This window comes from Solanum verrucosum, unplaced genomic scaffold (genome assembly GCF_900185275.1).
Source record: "Solanum verrucosum unplaced genomic scaffold, falcon-dt-bn FXZP01000086.1, whole genome shotgun sequence".
Taxonomy (NCBI): domain Eukaryota; kingdom Viridiplantae; phylum Streptophyta; class Magnoliopsida; order Solanales; family Solanaceae; genus Solanum; species Solanum verrucosum.
This window is the reverse complement of record NW_026020100.1, coordinates 1,034,320-1,056,048: the sequence shown is the minus strand read 5'-3', so window position 1 is coordinate 1,056,048 and position 21,729 is coordinate 1,034,320. Positions and strand designations below refer to the sequence as shown.

Genomic DNA, 21,729 nt, shown 5'->3' with positions numbered 1-21,729 from the left:
TCTGCAAATGAAGTCAGAGAAGGATAGACTCATTTTCCGCACTTCGTTTGAAGCCTCCCCCCTCCCCAGTCACGTCAAGCACCAAAGCACGACAAAGCTATATTTTACCACTCTTGATCCCCAATTACTATGTAAAGTCTTTCACATAAACCATTGCAAGAAAGTTGGTGTAAAAGCTACTAAATTCTGGTACCTTGAACATCATCAACTTGTCATACATTGAACCAACAATAAGTAGGCTATATATCATCAAGAGAATGTTAAATAAGTTTCATTCCATTCTCTTTCCCTCTCTAAAAGCATAAATACTTCCAAACAGAAATACAACATACGATATTTTGCACGTTAATGCTTATTCCTACATGGTAAGAGCAGTAAGAAACTCAAGTGGACCAAACTGATTTGCTTCTTCAGCACAAATTATTGTTCCATTTCTTCTCATTTGTAAGCAAGTATAGGCATGATTGCAGCAAGGAAGAACCAGTTGCATGGACCTTGCTGGAATACAACACATTAAATGGTTAAAACTAATAGGAGAAAAAATGGATGAAATCCCAACAAGTGTGAGTATTTGCTTCAATATCCAATTGGACTTCCTGATAGTGAAAAAATGAAAATTACCATTAGGAACTCTCTTCTTTATTGGCTATCTGAAATGAGGTCTTCAAGTTCATCGATAATGGCATCATAGCAAAAGAGGTATTGCTCCTGTAATATACAATAGTAATTTAGTACAGACATTCCGTGCAATAAGTACTTAAGAACCTAAGAGCAAAGATTAGTTAAGAATGTTGAAACACAGTAGTATAGATACTGAGGGTAAGTGTAACAAATACCAAAAGAGAAAAAGAGAGTATAGCGAATAAAATGCAAGACATTTAACTAGCTCTTAAACAAAAAATAAGGACACTGGGGCAACTATATATAATTTTTTTCATGGCGGTGGTGTCCGGGCCAGCTTTTGCAAACCTCGACTACTCCAACAGTTATCTGCTTGTGTAATATAAGTTGTATTATCAATTTCAATAACGAAGAGAAGCTGCTGTACCATGGTCTGAACCATCCCAATTCGCTGAGACCTAAAAATGGTTATTGTGTTAACGAGATCTAGAGCAGACTTATCTCCAACCAATATTCTTTGGATGGTATTATGGATTGCACAGTATGTTCCAGTCCTACCAATACCTGCACTATGTAAGAGAATGAGATGTCAGGCTTTAGAAAGGATCAATTACAGAATCTTTAAAAGGCACATCTACAGGGATGATGATCAGAAACCTGCAGTGCACCACAATTGGTCCAAGACTGGGTGGGACACTAAATGTTTGTTTCAGTATTTCACGAACAGCAAGAGTGTCCTTTGGAACTCCATGGTCAGGCCAGTCGGGATATTGAATGTGTAAAACACACAAAGGTGGTTCTTTTGACTGGCAAATAGCAAGGAGAAAAGATCACACATTTATTGTCATTTCCCTCATAATATGGGCAAGAAATTAATGTTAACTACATGTAAGGATGACAAGTGAGTGGGAGAATTGGGCCACAATTACATACCATTGTAGAAACTACTTACAAGATTGCCAAAAGGTAATTCCACTAAAAGTACAAGGTTAAAGAAACCACATTTCTGAAATCATAATACGAAATAAAGCATTTGTACTGCAAAGTGAAAGACTTAAAGTTTTCTTTACTCCCAACAATAAAAATGCCAGAATTGCTTGAAAGAGATCGATAAGAGATTGCCGCAATAACTGTAGTACCAATTGTGAAGCCTTTTCACAGAAACAAGTAGTCTATTGCCACCTACTACATGGCAAGAGAAAAACCTAGATCTGCTATAACAACATACTCAGTGTAATCCCACAAGTGAGGTCTGGCGAGGGTGGTGTGTATGCAGTTATAAAAGTAATTAAAACACAAGATAAAACAAAAATAGCTAGCATTCAAGTTGTCCTCATGTAAGGAAGAGGGGAAAAGGTGTTGTCATCTATCTCAAACAGTCTTTCCAAGCATCAAAGATTGTAAAAGAAGGACCAAGAATGCAGGCAGAAACGATTCCACAGTAGAATAAAGTGCTTCAAAATGTTACTTTGAAAATAGTGAAGGAGGGGTGACGAACCACCAAAGAATCTTTTCCAGACAATGTTGCTTCATTAGCATTGATAATCATTATCTATTAAAAGTCTTGCTGCAACTAAAGCAAGGCCTTGAAACAGACAAAACGCAGGTTTCCAAAGTGGATGGTTTACAAGACAATCAGTCTTCCTGTTTGGTTTAAAATCAAACCTATATCCACAAAATGTTTGGTTTTAAAACCACTGGTTGAAGCTAGAGATGGAATTGCATTGATTATATACAAGAGGAGACAATGAACAAAAATGACACCATACATCCAATTCATTGTTAAAGGCAATACTGATGGAAATCATCATATTATATTGCAAAATTTTCCCCATATGTTGCAATTCCTTCTTATTCTTGCTCTCATAAAAGAAGAACCCAAATCTTGGGAGAACTTATGCAGAAAGAGCAATGCGTGATCATAGAGCTTTAAAGAAGGGTATCCTAAAGCCAAGGACTCATATTACTGGAGAAGAAGAGTATCAGTCTGGATATGTAAAATGGTGCAGAAATCAAAATATGTACATCAGCAACTCTCACTCTCCATCAAATGAATCAGGTAAATAGTCTCCAGTGGGTCCATATTCATGTCCAACATAATAAGATTCTTCATGCTCTTTTCCTTGTGTATAACATGGACAGAGAATAGTTTACTAACCTCAATATAGTTCACCTCCAGACATCGCAAAATCAATGAAGTCTGAGTCGTCTTTATCCACTTCGTAACAATACATATATTGCCAAATCTTCTGGGACCACCATCTGCCTGAAAATAATCCCCACACTTGACAATCTGCATTGCATTTTTCATAAAGAGGAAAAGATGAAATAGTCAAAATGACGCAATCACCAGCTTAATCACTTACAAATGAAGTAAAAACCAACTAGAATAAATGCTTAAATTCGTTCAGCGGTTAACAGGTGATACAGGGCGATTGAAAGGAGACTAGTAGCCTCTCTCTTTGTGTGAAGAGTTGAATATAATCCAGAATAAAGGCCATGAAACAAGGTCTCTTATTTTCCTTTTTTCCATTTGGCCCGGGAAATTGTTTCTCAGCTACTCGGGTTTTAGGAAGATAGAAGGGAAAGAAGAACTTATTAAGTCCAAATTCCAATCCTAGAATAGCCGCCAAGCCTTTGCATGTTAGACTTTGCTAATCCTTCTGCAGTTCAAATAACCAACAAAATCCAAGTATAACAGTTTTGAAACTAGAGAAAGACCACAAAAATAAATAAACAATCTGCCAAGCTTATAAGAAGGGAAATCTAGGGCTTTTTCCCATGATGGAATATGAACTGCAACTGGAACCTTCCCCAACAGAAGCTGATTTTCTGCAAAAGTTATTCACCTACAAGCTTTATATTCCTCACAAAGTCACAAGCTAGTGATCACATAATATCTTTAAGCACCACACTAGAGTCTACTTATACCAACTCCATCAAAATATGCCCAAGCTCTGAAATAATCTATAGGAGAAACATTCCCTACTCAGAAAGATTGGCAGTGATGACTAGCAGAAAGATTGACAGTGATGAATACATCAAATTCCAACAGAATTCTCAAAAAAAGAAAAAAAAAATCCAACGGACCTTAAAGCCACCACCTCTGGCTTGAATTAGGGCCAGAAAGGATGATGTGAAAGAATGCTGATAGAAAATGAGAATTTAATTTAATACCAACCTTTTCTTTTTTCTATTTTTTTTGAGAAGATATAGTAGCATATATATTGAAAATACCAACCTGTTTGTTCCTTTCTGTGTATATTATTATACACAGAGGCGTGAAATAAAGATTGACAAGCAAGAAGAGATGGCTAAGATTTTTTTTCTCTACTGTTTCTTTTCCCCATCCTATCTCACCACTCAAAATATAGAAGAGTACATAGTAAGGGGCAAAGCATCTTAAGCAAAAATGCAAAAACAGTATCAAAGGTTCAGTTGCACCTTTCTGAAAGTATGAAAAATGCTAGATCTAATTACAACGGAGGATGAAAATCAAGAGATGAAAAGGGCAGAAAAGTTAGAATTTTACCTAGGTAGCAAATTTTGGATCAGAAGCCTTGTCACAAAAAATGTCAATTTTTTTCTTTCTGTCAGATGACAGAATAGGGATATCTTGTCTTGTTAACATTACAATGCTTACCTGGTAATTTAAACAGTTGAATACCTTGTAGTTGTCAAACAATTGTGTAAGCATCACAATCACAGGACAGCGATGCTGGATTATCATTTCCCAGAAGTCTTCAAAAGTGTGCTGTAGCGGACCTTGTGTTGCAATAAACTGAGACACGTCTTCGGATATCTACAGCAAAAAGGAGCATTATAATGCTCATGAAGCAGATTGGTGGAAGAGAGCTTGACATTTTCCAAGAGAGTATGGAGAGCAAGTAGCATGGTTAATTAATTTCAAGTAATGGATGTAGAAGTCTACCTTAATGAAGCTTGCATTTATATATCCTCTAGCTGGTGGGTCCAAAACAACCCTGTTATTGTCAACTGAGAAGAATGAAGCTTGATATAATTATTCACAGGTTATAATACACAACTTCAACATCAAACAAAGAATTATAGAAACTGATCTGCATACATGGCAGAACATCAGTGTATCGATTTTTGCTAATGTTTGCGCTGTTCAAAGCCATTGAGCATCTACTCTTCATTTCTGAAGCTCTCATCCTAGTTGCCTGAGTCATAAGAGGTGTTCTTGGAATTCAGGATAATATCATGCTACTTGCAGAAAGACGAGATCTCAACAAATAAATAACAAAGAAGCAAAACAAACAACATCATGCAACAACAATTTTCTCAAGACATAAGAGAGCTGTCCTATGACATAAATTTAGCTCATTTTAAGTGGAGCCACCACCACCAGCATCCACCCGAAACATCATAAAAAAGATGGTCGGATTTTTTTTTGGATAACTAGAGTTAAATGAGAGCGGGAAACAATACATAAATGAACTCAAGCATCAAATAAGCTGCTCAATATTTTCCTAAAACTATTGAAAGGTGTTATTTTGCTTCATATAAACACTTAAGAGTTAAGACCACCTAACTCCCAATATGACTCCATTTTTGCTCTTTGGAGTTGATACTTTAACCCTGAGGGGTAGCTCAGCTGGTAAAGGCCTGGGACAAAGTCCTTCAGGTCGCCGGTTCGAGCCCCAGCAGGGCCACTGGAGGCATTACAAACCGGCCGCGTCTCCAGGGCCCCGTGGAACTAACCGTGGTGGACCCGCCTTGAAACAGCGGGACCCGGTGGGTACAGCTAGTCGGGTTCGCAAAGCGACGCCCGGAAACCACGGTTAAAAAAAAAAAAAAAAGAGTTGATACTTTGAGCAAGGCCTTCCTAATATATTCCGTATCTCAAGAAAGTAACAATATTACTCTCTGAAATGTAATGACAAAACTAAGCAACTTGATCATTAGAAGAAACCTATAGCTTTGGGAGATAGTTGAGTTCCACAACCTATTGGAACTACTTTAAAAGAAAAACATCACACCAACAGGTCAGAATTCTTCGTTATGGAATGGGCAAGCATAAGGAATTTTTGGACTTAAGTACTCCTACCACAGACTACTAAAAAGAAAAGACATAATCTTCCCACACATCTCAATCTGGATTCCTAGAGCTCTGATGAAGGTATGTATTCCAGCAACAGCAAGGGTAGTCATCCTTACTGCAGAGAACTTGAGTAAACGGAAGTTAGGACACAGTAGCTGGTGCTATATGTGTAAACAATCCTGTGCAGATGTGGATCACTTGCTCACGCATTGCCCATTAGAAAGTTGATTATGGTGGGTAGTACTGAATCCCTTTGGCGTTCATGTTCAGTTGGAGCTTTAGAAGAAAGAAACGAAGATAGAGAGCACAGATGTAACCTGCTCTGTCCTAATGTGGGTAATAGGAGAGAAAGGAATGGAGTTTTTGAGGGGAGAATATTTCTGTTATACAAATTACAGATAAAAAGGCATTCTCACTCAAATTAAGGCAAATATGTTGTTTCTAGTAAACTTTAAGAGAGAACATAAAACTTATGGTAGTATAGAGTTATACTAACTAGATGTTGTTCATAGAGAACCATATCTTTGCAGAACTTCTTTACTTCTCCTATACCCTAGTATACTGGGAGCTTTCCAATACAACAACATACCCAGTGTAATCCCAAAGTGGGGTTTGGGGAGAAATCAACAAATAATTACTCTTTGAAAAGAAAAAAACTAGTCCTTTTTTGACGTGGAAACAAATTCTAACTCTAATCTTCTAAGCATGATTTCCTACAAGAAACATAAAGAATGTTAAATGAGACGCAACAACTTTTGGATTATCATTTTTTTATGACAAGGGAAACCCGCAGCTGCTACCCTTGCACAAGGTAAAACACCTGCTCCTATGCAATAGCTGGCAAACCACATAGGAGAGGTAACCTGCACTAGGCAAGCCCAGTGCGACGAGCTCGACCCAAAAGGCAAACCCCTTGCTTTCGCTGGAAAGGGGTTTCGAACTATTGAGACCTCCAACATGGAAGTTTCAATCCCAAACCACTGGGCCACCCCGAAGGGTTTTTTGGATTATCATATTAGCACAGGATAAGTGAAATGAGGGAAAGAATGTTGCAGAAATTCTATCTCAGAAAGAGCATTTTGCTGAATCAAATTACTTTTACCAATCAAAAAAAAAAAAAAGAAGCTATATCTCAGAGAGACACTATTTGTAGTGAAAAGATGTACAAACTCAGAGAGGAAAGGCTAGCGATACGGTATAGAATGTAGAATCTTGTAAAACATACTACGACACATGTTAATTGCTAAGAGCCTAAAATTGTGATTGAACACAGTAGGAAAAGTTTTAAAATAGCATATGTCAGAATATTAGAAGCGCTAAGTTTTTAAGTTAGTTATTGTCCCACTTTGGAAAAAGTTCATGTGTATTGTGTTTGAAGTGAATAAATTGATGTGTCTGGTATTTATCAAGTCATCAATATCACCCAAAACTTTCAATCAATCAAACAACCGGTTAACTACTTCTCGATCCCTAACTACTAGTAGTCAGCTCAATATCAATTGACTTAAGCCTATTTCATATGACGTAACGAATTAAATGCCTAGAGCCTTCATGATGTTATCACCTAGTTAAGGTTGGCAGTCATCCTATAAGGAGTAAGTGATTTTCCCTTTTCAAAATAGTATGACAGTAAAAATTCAACTAGAACTCAAACAATTTCCCAACACTTCAATCAGTCAATTTATCAACTACATCTTAATCCTAAATTACCAGGAGTCCGTAACATAAATCCTCTATATACATCTTGATTAATATGAACCATTTAATATGTTCCAATGAATTTGCTGTTTGAAGCATTCAAACTACCGCAATTTGTCCAAGAATGGAACCACCTATGCGAAGAAGAAACGTTGAGAAGTCCAATGACGACAGCAATTCATTCTTAGCATAAAAAGACTTGGTTTTTTTAATTAATATATGATAATATGACTCTGAATATCCAACTAAAACTCAAATAATCACCACACTTCAATCAACTCCACCATATTCCCTAACTAGTTGAACTTGGAGTATGAATACTTTATATCCATCTCTCTATTTGGATCCATCTCATACATCCCAAATTCAACATTTCGGGTGTGTGTGAAGGAAATAGTTTTCCAGGAAATAAGTGGATTTGTAACTTCTTTTCTTGTGTATAGTACTTAGCAAAATATACTATACTAAAAGCATTTGTATATAATATAGAGAAATACTATGGGAGTTGGAGGTAAAGATGAGGTGTGTTGGAGGTTTGGGAGGATACAATCAAATATGAAATGCTACTTGTAGAACCTGTTTTGGGAAGTCATTTTCATTGTTCTTTGAGTAACTTGTTTTTGCAGAGAAAATATTTTTCAAAAAAATTGACCAATTGAACAAATATCCTCCTCTTTTATCAAAATGCACAACATTAAATAACAATAAATTTGAGAAAGAAAGAGAGTATAATGCAAAAGGACCTGCAAAGTCATGAACTCTTGGCGGATTTTTTCGGGAGAAGAAAACCTCTTGTCCTTGAAGACTTCGAGTGCTTCCAAGCAACAACGCTGCTGATCAATCGACAGAACGACTCTCTTAGGAACTGAATCGTCGGAGAAATCGAAAGGCTTGGGTGCTGACGACGATGCGGGTTTACCGGCGGTAGCCATCACCGATCTCCGAATCCGAATCCGAATTCGATTCCGAATGGACAGTCCGCAACCCGTGGTTCCTTGTCTAATTCTATTTGGAGATGAGTAGGAGTTCTGTCAAAACTTAAAAAAAAGTAGCAGGATGTTCACTTCACTGCTTTCTTTCTACGCACTTTCAATTATTGAAACTATTTGTTAAAATATGACATATTATGTTTGTTTCAATTTATAGAATATAGTTTTACTTTGATTTTGATTCGAAGTTTAAAGAAAATTATATTTATAATTTGTAATTTTACTTTTTTACTGATAGAAAAAGTTTTTTCTTTTGCAAATTAATATTTTTTTATATAATAAAGTAAAGTTCAAGGCTCACTATTATCAAGCAAGAAGGGGGACCCTTTTCATCGGAGAGTCATTGTTGACTTTTTTTATTATTATGATAAATTGATATATCAAAATGTCAATTTGAGATCTTAATTTAGTTCCATATGTTCACCTATGAGATTTACTTTTGACTTGTGTCTGAATAGATATATTATTATATATTTTCCTAATATTATAATAATCTCCCCCAACTTAAAAGGAATAATAGGACAAAATACCTCCAAAAGACACTGACCTTTTAAATGCAGAAAGGGTGGTTATATGAAGTTAGAATAAAGGGAAATAATTTAATTTATTTATTGATTAGGCGTTTATACATTAGCTGAGCTTATTCTTTTGTTACAATAACATCAAGGAGGAATATTTATTTTTTTAGCTAACTAGAAACCAGAGATTAAAAGATGATATATGTATGAACACATTTTTGTGTTTACTCTTTATTTGGTGTTCACATTGTTTACCTCTCTAAGTTAACATGAGGAAATTGCAATTAGAAGCTCCAAAACATTGTGACGGTGAAAGTGACCAAATATATTCGTTTTTCAAAAAACTTTAGCTTGTACATAAATACAACCGGCCTTTCCAAAATCCATGTGAACAAAAACAGTAGTTTACAGTAGAGTACTCGTGCATTTGTCTTGATATGATACAATTGAAAGGGGGATGGAATACGTCTTGATATGATACAATTGAAAAGGGGATACAATAAAAACAACAATATAATCTGGATTCGACAGAAGCAATTCTTGTTTATTGCGTTACAAAAATCATTTCAGGGCATTCATCCTATGACGCTCTATGTAAGGGAACACACAGTGAAAATGAAGACGGTTCATCTAAATTAAGACAAGAGGGGAAGGAACTACACTTCAAAGGAATCAAGAATAGCCTGTAGAGTTTTCTGTGATGATGCCCACTGCTTGTCATTGGCACTGACCACACAGAGGACAACTGTATTTCCCTTAGCTGTTGCCTTTGCTAGGTTGTGCGATCCAGTAAGAGCATATGGAGTTTCAAGAACGTACTTGTAATACTGCAAACACAAAGATAGAAGCATTCTCTTCGTCAGGAGATTTAAAGAGGAACTGTTGCGGATAACAGGAAGACCAAGAGTATAGAAATACATTGTTCTATGGAATACATAGGTACACACAGGAGCATGCTATTTTGGCAGATCTAACAAACATGTCCCTCATAAAAGCACACTAACAGAGAAATCATTATCGTAGAACCAGATTCTGATTTTTTTTCCAGGAAAAACATAACTATGCTGCTCCTAACATTTGCTAAATCAGGCTGTTACATATTGTCAGGGAAGCAGATACAACCTATGGATATCTTCATGTCATTTTCCCTGCTGAGATTTTAAGGTATCGAGTATCAACTAAGCAACTCATTTCCTTCCATGTTTCAGTATAGCTTAGGACTTGGGAGTAAACCAACAGAGACAAAGGTTGCTAGCCATGCCAGTCCTCTATGTGTTGGGAATAAGGGATGAAGATAAGGGGGAAAAGATGAATTTTTCAATATGATAAATGACTGAGAAAAAGAAAATGACTATCACCGTTAGATCACCACGTTTCTCTATAGAAGTCTCAAGGAGTTCATCTGGATCGAGAGTGTTTCCTGTGACAAAAGGGCCAAGAGAAGCAATGACTTTCTCAGGGGTCCCAATGTCTTCAATAGTTGCATTAGGTTTGTTAGTGAGACGGATCAAAGGAGAAGCCACCACTTGAACTTTACCCTGTTTTTCATCTTCAAACTTCACCTCCACCCACGGCTCTGCACACTTGGGTTGGCAATAATTTCCAGATAATATATTAGCTATACGAAGTTGTTTCCAGGTTGGAGGAAGAATAAATGTGTAAGGCTGCACATTTCCTGCAAGAAACTAAATATAAAGCATCATAAGCAATCTACAGGAGAAACAAAAGTAGAAAACGGAAACACCAATTTTATGTAAATGGTAACCTTCATAAGCATATCAAGAAGATATGAAATAAACTAAAAAGAAGAAGAAGAAGAAGATAGAAACAATGTTATAACTAAGAAATTGGCATCACTTGATTGGAAATGAAGTGCCAATTAAGAGAACATTATGATTGAGGCTTGCTCATTTCTCAGCAAGGACGAGGTCCGCACCTCAAAAGAGATACTTACTAATTTATCCAACGTAACTGCCAACAGCATTTAATAATCCGAAAACTATAGAAACATCAAATGGCAGAATATTTTACTCAAACAAAAACTTGTTCAGCAACAAATGCAAGGTTGCATGGACTAGGATGCCTTGACCAAATGTTGCATAATACCAGCAAATGCATTATAACATGGCCCCTACCTGTCAATCTGTTATCATATCTTAGGTTCTACACAAGTTTCACACAGACATTGTGTTGCTTGCCTATTTTAGATCTGAATCCTAAACCAAGTAGAGATGAGTTTTTCTTTCCGACTACAATCTATTTTCTCAAAGGATCTTGGAACTTGTTTTTGAGATGATAAATTCCTAAGAAGTAATGAGAATACAAGTACTAACTCATTTTAGGCTTGGGATTTAAAATAGGCAAGTTCCAGAATACGGGTAACTAGGCACCTAAGAGCAGGGGCAGATTTAGGGAGGCAGAGTTGCTCATCAGAACCCCCTTGGCGATTATATAAATTTTGAATCTCCTAAACACAAGACAAGAGGTTGGCCCAGTGGTTTAGGGATTCAAAATTTCCCTTGAGCTTCCAAATTCAATTTTCGAACCCCCTAAGCGAAAATCTTGGATTTTTCACTGCCTAAGAGGTAACCTATCAAAGTAATTAGTCTTGTGTCCAATTTAAAAGCTACTATATTGTTTCTGGATCCACATAACTTTGCCTAAGCTTCTAGCTCTAATACAATCAATATTCTTTCAGTTTAATGAGTTTGTTATGAGGATATTGCTTTGCAGAAGCTTCTAGCAAACTACGAGTTTTCCCGACTCTGGAGCAAACAAAGTAATTCGGTATAAACTATATGAAACTAAACAGAATTACCCAAAAATCAAATGAACAAAACAGTTATTTTCCAGTTTAGGAAAGATAATAAGAATGAAGAGTGGTCGACATAATACCGGCACGAAGAGCAGGAGTGTCTTTCGGAGTGGCTTTAAAGAGAACAAAATTAGGATCAGTAGGAGATGGAGGCAAGAAAGAACCAACTTCAACTTCTCGAGCAATGGAAGACGGAGTAGGGGATATGAGCAGTGGCATTACAGAAAGACCAACATTGATGAAATCTCTTCTTGATAGCCCTATGTTTTGATGATGGGGTTTTGCAGGTGTTAATGGTGGATTTGTTGAATTTGGGAATATGGAAGACAATGGCTTCAGCGCCATTTCTGTTTTTTTTCTCTGGTGTTGTGTGGAGAAACGCCAATGCCTTATGGGAGTGGATATTATTATTACTATGGGATTCTTTTATCCGTTTGGGATGAGGTCTGCCTTCTGCCAGGTCACTTAATAACTTCATTTCATGCAAATGTCATATTTCATTTTATGATTTGGCTAATTTTCATAGCTAAATTAGAATAAATTAATTTGATTTTTTAAAATTAAAATTAAAATACTCAAAAACCATATGAAAATACTACAAAATTGCATTTTTTTTTTCCAATTAAAATGTTGGTCAATATTCATATAGTTTGATTCTCAAGAAGGAAATTGTAACAAGTACTATTTTGTAATGGAGGAAGTAATTCTCTAATACAAGGGTATAGTTGAAAATGCATTATTTTGAATTTCTAAGGTGACATTTTGAGGCAATTTTTATGAGACATAGTATTTTGAATCATCTATTTTTAGCAAGGACGACAATGAAAATGGACCGGAGATAATGTTACAGAAAGTTTCTCATGATTTAAGCTATGAACTAAACTTTTGTTGTTGTGTGATCAAATAAGTTACAGTTTGCTACTTTTTCAGAGCTGTATGATTTGTGAAGTAAATCTAAGATGATTCATTTTTGTGAGTTACTCTTGCTTGCCAAATTTCACTGGTGGTAATAAGCAAGTTAGATTTTTTGGTGGATTCTCATCACTGGGGCATTATATTTATGTGGCATATTTCTTGTTCTCCACAACTCACAAGTAAGCTGCTCTTGGCAAGTATTTCACTGATGATGTTGTTTCATTACTCTTACTGAGATCTCTTCTCGCATTAGGCAAGCAACTCCTCTATGGATACAGCTTCTCCTAAAGCAGGATAAAGCAGAGTTAGAACTTCTAACATAATGTTGGATACAAAAGAAGTTGCATATTCTACAACTAAACCATAAATAGAGAAAAAGGTCATGTACAACTTGTTTCTCAAAGTAACTTTGGAGGATCACATCAAATATGACATTCATAGTCTTACTTTCAAGTTATTTGAGACAAGGGTCTCTCGAAAATAACATCTCTACCCCCACGAGCTAGGGGTAAGGACTAAGGTCTAGAGACCTCACCTGCGGGATTACACTGGGTATGTTGTTGTATAGTCTTACTTCCAACAACACAAAAACCCAATGTAGACTTCCTTTCAAGGTACCTCTAATATTCTTACTTTTAATCTATCTTTTTATCATATCCAGTATGTGAAACATCTCTAATTGTTCTTAATTATCTGTGCATTTCAGCACGACTACATACACTTGTGTAGCAATGGAGTCAAAACCCCACTGCTCACACAGCTTTAGATGGGATATTGCCTTGTCTGGACTATGCCATTGCGAAAGAGACCTTCACCAAATAACCTGGTAGTACTGTGAACCAGGTTATTACAAATATCTCTAAAATCAACGTTTCTCCCAACATTGCTCCTTTCTACTATAATCAATCAGCATCTCTGCTCTTTGCAATCTGTTTTAACCCTATCTTAACTTCTCACACCTGTAATCCCTGCTGAAATGGACTTGGATAATGCAAATCAGTATGCCTTAAAGCTCCTTTAAGAAGTTTCAGTAGAGCATTATTTTGTTCAAATTATTCTGCCACGATGTGCTTGTAAAAGATGGAAAAAAATTTATTTGAGTTCATGTTCTGAGCACTATCAGGTTAAACTGACTCATGACAAAGTGTAACTCATATCAAGCATGATATGATAACCTGAAAAGTAGAGTGAGAAACACATTGATAATGGTGTGAAGATCTGACATTGAAGATCATAAAGTCTATTTGTGGGTCCTCATTGATCATGGCATGAAGATCAGACATTGATCTTTCTTATTGAAGAAGCGGAAGCTAAAGAGGACTCAATGTAAAGAATAGAGTCCTCAAGGGACCAAAAATAGACTGAAACAAAGCATAAAAAGGGCTCCTCCTAACATGCTGCTTAATAGTTATTGGATTTTCAGAAGACACTGATTTGATCAACTGCGACATTATCGAACCAGGAATATTCAGTTATAGCTACTATGAATGGTTCCTTTCATAGTCACTACCAAAGACCCTCAAGCATCTCAACAAGAACCCTTGATCAAAAGTGGCTTTTTGAAAATGTAATATTTTCCCAAGAACCCTGAAATTTTTGTTTAGAATCCTGACTTCTTTTTTTTGAATCCTGACTTACTGAAAAGTGGATTATTGTTATTGTTATGTTAGGTACCCATGTCACAACATAAACTACGAATCTACCTAGGAAACTTGGATGTAACTCCGCAAAATCACATTTTAAATTGCAGGTTATATAAAATCCTCAGCATTTGTTAGTATGTTAACCCCTTGAAATTAGTTTTTGACTAGTGAGATTCAGACCTAACTAGTCAAAGCTAAAGTCTTACATATCCTGATGATCCTAGTTTTGGCTGATGATGATGTCATAAGTTGAGAAATGTCATGTGCACATAAAAAAAAATTATTGCAGCTACATGAGAACCTGTCTCTATTGCTTTTGTCTTATTCGAAGAGGGAGTACGCAAATTACTTTCAATTATAACATATCATATGCATACTAGTTTTCCTAAAGTTGGCTAAATGTAGAAGATGGATCTCCCTCCCTTTGAAATCCTCTGGATAGCCAAGAGAACTTTATGCATTGTTTCCAATACTTCCCCTTGTCATTGTTAGCCATCCATATTGAAGAAAAAAAAAGATAAATTCAAGAGAACAATAAGGAATGCATGCACAAAACAAGTATATATGTCGACAGGGGCAAACACAGTGTATATGTAGTGGGGGTTTGGATTGCTTTCAGCTCCAACATTGTATATTGATATGATATCTATTAGAATTGGGATATATTAACAGAAAACATACTTCTTCAAGAGAGTGAGGTGCAGTTGGCATTTGCTCCTCAAGCTAGTTCGACCTCCAGATCTGATCTGCCTCTGCCTATCAATCTCCAGATTGTGCTTTTGGCAGGAAACCACCTAACTAAAGTAATACAAAGTCTAATAAGAAAATTGACTATACACAGAATTAGATGAGTTTATACTTTATCCAGATTATTAAGATACTGGAACTAGGAGCACCAAAGAGGGGTAATATGTAGTCATGGAGGAGTTTGGATTTGGGGTGTGTGTGTGTGTTAATGAATAAAAGTGAGATGTCAAACTGCAGCTCGGCTTGCAAATTGGGAAATATACCCCAACAGTTGTCCAACTTCTTGGAACCAACGGTGTATGCAGAGCTTCCAATCCCATTGTCATTAAATCAATTGAAACCATATTCCTGGTGTTCTTTGAAGAATTTGATTCCTGCAATAAAAAACTATACACAGAAATTCTCTGAGGAGACAATACTGATAATCAAACTCTAGCCAAATTGTTCAACTGATCAAATAGATCTTTCTATTCAAAGGAAAATAATTTGAACTTCATAAGCTGTTTTTCTTCTTGTACTCAGGGACCAGCCAATTAAGTATTAAAAATGCAGGAATATCCTCTTTGAGTTTCAAAGGCGCCATTCTTCTATTGTGGCAGCACTTTTTCCTTCTAACACTTGTAACAGGAAAAATTGTTGCAAAAAATTTGACCAAATACAGAAATACTCCAGAACACAGAAGCAAAAACTAGTATACAAGATAATGAAACTAGACTGTTATATAGATGTTGACTGTATCCAGAACTTTTGCATTTAGCGATCTTCCTGATCTCCATCTACAACAACCTTTGAGAAGTTCAAATTATAAGCTTCTTCAAAGGAAAAAGGCACTCATACATAGTTGCTTCACTGATGCTGTCCCAGAAACCACATATTTATGTTAATGATTTGATTCCCCATTTCGTCGAAATAGAGAGTGCAGAGCTTTTTTCCTGGTAGCACATAGCCACTGTCTTGGTATCTCAAGGTCATCTCCAGTAAGAGTTGGCACATGCCAACAACCCTGCTCCGACTCCTATATTTCAATTTCACAAGTACAAAGTGGAGTTGGACATTAGAATAACAGCTAAGCTGAGCTTAACTTATATGGATTAGGCATGAGATAGCTCACCTGAATAACAATTGAATAGGGTGGTGGCATATGGAGCTTAAGTCCGTCATCTCTTGAAGCTGTCATCCGGATCTGTGATTTTTAAATAGAAGACAGTTAAGGAATCTAACTGCTGATTGCCTGATTTAAAAGCATCACATTAACCCCAATAACATAAAATCTTCCAGCTCCATCAGACGAGTTCTTTAGGAGAACTTCAATTCTCACAACCCAGCACCTATCTTTCATTCTTTGACAACCAGCTATAATGAAGAATTTTGGTAATTTGAAATAATCATGGGCATTAATAGGAACAGTGTAACAGGACTTCAACTTTTCCTCGGCATAACTGTCTTTCTTCTTCTTTTTTATTCTGGCATAACCTACTTATAGCAGATATTAAGCTACTATACACTAAAAAGAGTATACCTTTTTTTACTCCATCTTTAGTAGAAAGTGTGAAAGAGAACTCTATAGCACTGTAATAAAGATTTCAACTTTTCATTGTTTAACATGTTACAGAATTTGTCAAAATATTGAAATAGAGAGAGAGAGAGAGAGAGATTAGACCTGATGTTTTTCCTTCCATCTGGGAAAAAAGCTAGTGCCTAATAGTTGGAACAAATGGTCTCTCATCTCATCATTTGTCAAAAGCAAGCCTTTGGAACTGACAGCAGCATATAACCAGTACCTGGAGAATAAGCTTATGCCTCAGACATTTGTAACTGCAGAAAAGAGAGCTCCTTTATTTTGTTACAAGGTTACCCACAACTCTAGCAAACCCTTTTATCATGTGAAGTAGCCTCTATCTTCAGAACTAAAGGTCATAATATGAAAGCACTCACAAAACAAAAACCAACGCACAAGAGCTACATTGGCTATATTAAGGGAGTCTGGTACAACCTAGAATTTGCATCTGGTGCCAAGTCAGAATTTCGTGCAAAGTAGGGAAAGATGAAGCAATTGTTTCACGTTCAATGTCAGATCTCCATGTCATGATGAGTTGAAGTTATGTGTGTTGATCCCAAAAAAAAAAAATCTGTGCGTTGAGCAATGTGGAGAAGAAGAATTTGCTCTTGAATAGAGGATGAATGTTGATGACAACCAGGCAGTCAAATAGAGAAGCAGAAAAGTGTGCAGGAGCGACTTTTGGTCCCAACAAAGAAGAAAGAATTAAATGGAAGGACACAGAAAAAGAACAGGCTAACAGTTACAGGAAAGAAAGAAATGTCAGCAGAAATGTGGACTCAAACAGCTGGGGAACACTAGCAGTAACAGTAAGAAAGCAAGGCTAATCAAGAAACGAGATATGGATATACCACCAGATCCAATTATAGAAGGGTTTCTTGGTATGTTCAGTAATTTGCTGAGCAACATCACTATTATGTTGATGGCATCTGTTTAAATAGGATGATTTTTGTCCCATAAAATTTAATTATATTTGAGTTTTGCTCTCCTGGAAACAAATAAGTTCACCTAACTACTAGCCATCAATAATGATTTGCATATAAGAGCTCAAAGTAAAGAGTATTACCAATCATCATTTGAACCATGTGGAGTGGCATAAAGTGCACCTGCTTTCTTCCAGCTTTCTAACAACTTCTTGTTATTAGGATGTTGAGCAGGACCACCAGTTGTACGACTTTTGTGCAAAATAACCAATGGAAGTTTCTTCGATTCACTCATCTGCCTTAATTTATTAACAACAGATCTGAGCTGCAATAGAAAGAAATCTATATGAACTTTTTCTTATAATCTAGAACACCATCTTGAGAAAGTTGGCATGTTGCCCATCATGAGTTAAGAGGTAAAGTATCCATACTAGACTGTGGGTGCCTGGGTGGGTGGGAAGGAACTGGGCATAAGGGTCATTTTGATAAATTAAAACTGGAAGACTTTGCAACCTTTTCCACATCAGCATCATCAATTTCTTTAAAGTTAAACTGAAAGGGGCAGTAATTCTGTGTTGCTCTCTCTTTCTTAGTCATACTAAATAACACGAGAAGAGGGATGCAGAGTAAGTCAAATAGTTCTTGGTCATACTAAATATAACACGAGATAAGAGGGACGGTAAGTAAGTCCACCTCTCTACAGCTGAAATGTACATATGATTAGCTTCTATACAGATATCAAACTGCATCCCTAATTCTACACTCCCATCCACAACCCCCAAAAAACATAAGTAAAGAAACAGAAAAAGACGTAGTGTTACCTGAGAGAAATTAAAATTTCGTTGAGTGATAAGGCCGACATTTGCACCATCCACCACAGCATCGAATGGACCATGCTTCTGAAGCCAGTCCTAAGTGAGTGCAAATTCTAAATCAGTTCAATATTCTTTCAAGAACTAAGTGCCGGAAGCATGGAGACACAAATATTGGAAATACCCAGCAGTTCTATCTACTTTTTAAATGAATATATTTGTGGTAACAATCCTTCAGAAGATTCATGCTTTAAAGAAATCACTACACATAAGTGTGTTAAATGCTAATTCTAGCTAAGAGGCTGACATAAACAAACAGACAAGCTATTTCTTGGCGTTACAACATCTGAACACCATGATACTATTTCATTGTTTGCATCCAACACTGCATAACCTATCACTAGATCTGACATATCATAGAGGCCTTCAGTGGGTTATGCCTGGCATTTTGAAAGAACTTGAGTTACCTAGAACTGTGAAAGCAGAGGAGAAGAAATAGGGCCCGGAAAGTTGCCCCACTCACACTTATGTGGGTCGTCTGGAGAGAAAGAAATAGTGGAGCTTTTGAGGGTGTAGAGAGTGATTTTGCACAGTTGAGGAATAGCCTCTTTGCCCTTATTCGTGCACCCACAAATTTCCTTTATGTATAGATAATTGGGTGACATTTGTAGAAAATCATACTTTATTGTAGATTTTCTACTTATCTTGGTGTACTACTACTTCACGGGTTTTCGCCCAAATGTACAACAAAATCTTATTAATTCATCAAAAAAATCATAGAGGCCTTCATCTAAATCCTATAAGGAAATTTCAACCTATAATCTACAATTATAGTAGATCTAATCAGAGTACCCTATTATTTCATTTATCTTATTGGATGGGGTTGATTTAACTTTAGTGCTTGGATTTTGAGATGGCAGCAGCAAGGGTACAAATCTAAACTTTATGGCAAAGCCATCCATAAGGCGAAGAAGCTTAATGCAATCAAGTGTTAGACATTTGAAACTTCTAAAGTGTTAGCAGCTATACAAGACCTGATGGATACACAATGGCTTTCTACCAAAAATCCTTGGAGTTCATCAAAGCAGACAACATGTGAGCCCTCAGTCACTATCATCAGCATTGCTTCTATATTTTGTAATTATTTTGTATCTTTTTAATGCCACTAATGAAGCCAATTACTTCATCAAAACAAAAAAGAGACTTCTAAAATCACTAATACAATGAACCATGTAGGATATACTGGCAAGTACTCAAACAATTAATCAACACTTTAGTCAACTGGACGCAACAATCTTAGAAATGTATACAATTCTACCATTTAGTCCAAGAAGAAGGGTAAAACTTGAGGTAACAAGTAATTTATAAAATGCACCAGAAGAAAATCATCCAACCTGAAATTGCACAAAATTAGCCTTAACTTCTCTTTCACAAGCCAATTTAACCAAAGAATTAGCAAAGTTCTCTGTCTCCTTGGGATCAATGTCAATGCACACAAGCTTTTCCCCACATGAACGACAAGCTCCGGAACTATCCATCTCCGCTCTCACTACAGTCCAATTCCCCTTTCCCAACCACCCTTGTCCATGCCAACCACCCCCTCCTTTCACAACACCTTCCTTCACTTTCCGAACATCCCAATCCTGCAGCCCAACCTCAGCAGCAAATTCAGAATTAAACCAATCCTCTACTACACCAGCAGTCTCTTCACACACCTGCCTTACACTTGCCCTTAATCTATGCATCATTTCATATACTTTATCAGCCTTTTTAGAAAAAGAACTAACTTTCAACAGTGCAGAAAGCTCTGCTTCCTCAGCCACAACCCCTGATTCTCCCATATGTACATCAACTTCATAAGCCTTATCAGCCATTCCCTTTTCACAAAACCCAAACAACGCTGGCCCATATGATCTTAACTTAGGAGGAACACCAAAACTCTTCATTTTCTTCACTAAATCAAAAGCCATTTCTGGGTCTTGCTTAGCAACTGCCAATCTAGCAGCACTAGTAAACGTCGCCTCATTCGGAGCAACACCATTAACACCCATCTGTTTAAAAATCTGAAATCCTTTCTCAATCCCAAATCCCTCCGTACCCGAACCAGAAGAACAAAGATAAAGCAACACATTATAATGATGAACATTAAGGGTAATATTGTTTAACTTAGCTTCTTCATAGAGTCGAATTGCTTCCTGTAAATCACCCCGTTTAGAACACTGGTCTAATTGATGACGTAGCACACTCTCAGGGGCGTCACGGCGGGCTTTCTTGGCCGACCTGCTAGACAAGGTTTTTGTGTTTGTGGATTCTTGAAGGAAAGCAGCGGAAGTGGTGAAATGGGTTTTTCGGTTCATGGAAAAGAGATGGGTTTGTGGGGATTTGGTGTGAATTGGTTTGAAGAAGTGGATAGGACGAAGATGATGAAATGGAAAAGGGGTTTTTGTGAGAAGAGAGAAGAAAGGTGAGGTTTTTATAGAAAGTGAAGGTGAGAAATAACCCATACGACGAACGAGCATGACTGTGCTTTAATGGGGGATTGGTCTTTTACATCGGTGGAATGGAAGCTGAGAAGAAGACGCTATAAAAAAAGAAACAGTTGCAACTGGTGGATACTTGGGAGAACAGAGGAACTATAATGTACCAACCTAAGTAGTTTATTTTCCATATTAGTTGTCCACCTTACTGTAATTTTTTTATAATAAATTATTAATTTTAAAATGTATGTAACTAAATTTGTAAAAACTACACATGGCAGACCAGTATATGCCTCTCTTGGATGAGTTCGTGTCTATTCTCAATAGAAGAATGAGTGATGTGTTTCACAACCTAAGGCTATCAATTAGCACATGTTATTTCTAGTTTGCAGAAAATATATCATTCGATAATGAAGAATTTTAATGATGATGTATACACGATGACATAACTAATAAAACACAATATTTAGAGGCTCATTTACTTTGCAATTTAGACAAAAATAGAATTGTGATGTTGGGATCTTAGGTAGAGAGGGGTGATATTTTAGTAGATAAAATTGTTATGTGCTTCCTAGTTGAACTGAGTGATCGCTTTGATCATAGCTTAGTGAGGTACATCACCTGACTTAAGGCACTTTTTACTACTATATTTGGCAAGATAGGTGCATGGGTGGAGCTTGTGTACCAGAAAGTGTTCATCCAATCTCGTTTGTCGAAAGATTACATTATCTAAAATTGTTTTTTAAGCTTATATAATAGCTATTGAATCACCTTGGTTTTTTCGTATACTAACTTCTTTATATTTTAGAGCTTCATTAGTTAATCCCACTTTAACTTGGTCCTGTTGGTTGTTATTGTGCACAGCAAAGGGAAGAAGTGCTTCATTCTCTTTGCTAAATGACACTCTCTTTGCAGGAAGCATAACATGATTTTGCTCTTTACCAGAAA

General features: G+C 36.6%; 4 protein-coding genes across 7 annotated transcripts in view; all 4 read right to left on the bottom strand.

Annotated features, from left to right (window-relative positions):
• LOC125824948 (RNA-binding protein Y14A-like) overlaps positions 1 to 21,729 on the bottom strand; it is a 105,784-nt gene that overhangs the window by 5,471 nt on the left and 78,584 nt on the right. The window lies entirely within an intron of this gene.
• LOC125824943 (protein-tyrosine-phosphatase PTP1-like) lies at positions 597 to 8,334 on the bottom strand. Its single transcript, XM_049504293.1, has 8 exons — positions 8,128 to 8,334; positions 4,709 to 4,805; positions 4,553 to 4,617; positions 4,289 to 4,423; positions 2,780 to 2,914; positions 1,279 to 1,427; positions 1,049 to 1,190; positions 597 to 708 (listed from the first exon to the last, which is right to left on the bottom strand). Exons 1-8 carry the CDS (start codon positions 8,314 to 8,316, stop codon positions 640 to 642), a joined length of 981 nt encoding a protein of 326 aa, XP_049360250.1. The 5' UTR covers positions 8,317 to 8,334; the 3' UTR covers positions 597 to 639.
• Positions 9,346 to 12,070, bottom strand: LOC125824946 (psbP domain-containing protein 6, chloroplastic). The gene is made up of 3 exons (XM_049504296.1): positions 11,787 to 12,070; positions 10,250 to 10,566; positions 9,346 to 9,718 (listed from the first exon to the last, which is right to left on the bottom strand). The coding sequence occupies exons 1-3, from the start codon at positions 12,049 to 12,051 to the stop codon at positions 9,548 to 9,550; spliced, it is 753 nt and encodes a 250-aa protein (XP_049360253.1). The 5' UTR covers positions 12,052 to 12,070; the 3' UTR covers positions 9,346 to 9,547.
• LOC125824934 (proteinaceous RNase P 1, chloroplastic/mitochondrial) lies at positions 12,551 to 20,909 on the bottom strand. Of its 3 annotated transcripts, XR_007442822.1 has the most exons (7): positions 19,699 to 20,908; positions 18,314 to 18,403; positions 17,636 to 17,817; positions 16,672 to 16,792; positions 16,123 to 16,194; positions 14,946 to 15,062; positions 12,551 to 12,905 (listed from the first exon to the last, which is right to left on the bottom strand). XR_007442822.1 is itself a non-coding variant. In XM_049504283.1 (6 exons), exons 1-6 carry the CDS (start codon positions 20,821 to 20,823, stop codon positions 15,892 to 15,894), a joined length of 1,725 nt encoding a protein of 574 aa, XP_049360240.1. In that variant the 5' UTR covers positions 20,824 to 20,908; the 3' UTR covers positions 15,462 to 15,891. The 3 variants fall into 3 exon arrangements, 1 of the variants encoding a protein (XP_049360240.1); XM_049504283.1 differs by lacking the exons at positions 12,551 to 12,905; positions 14,946 to 15,062 and adding an exon at positions 15,462 to 16,026; XR_007442823.1 differs by lacking the exons at positions 12,551 to 12,905; positions 14,946 to 15,062 and adding an exon at positions 15,872 to 16,026 and having other exon boundaries at positions 17,676 to 17,817; positions 19,699 to 20,909.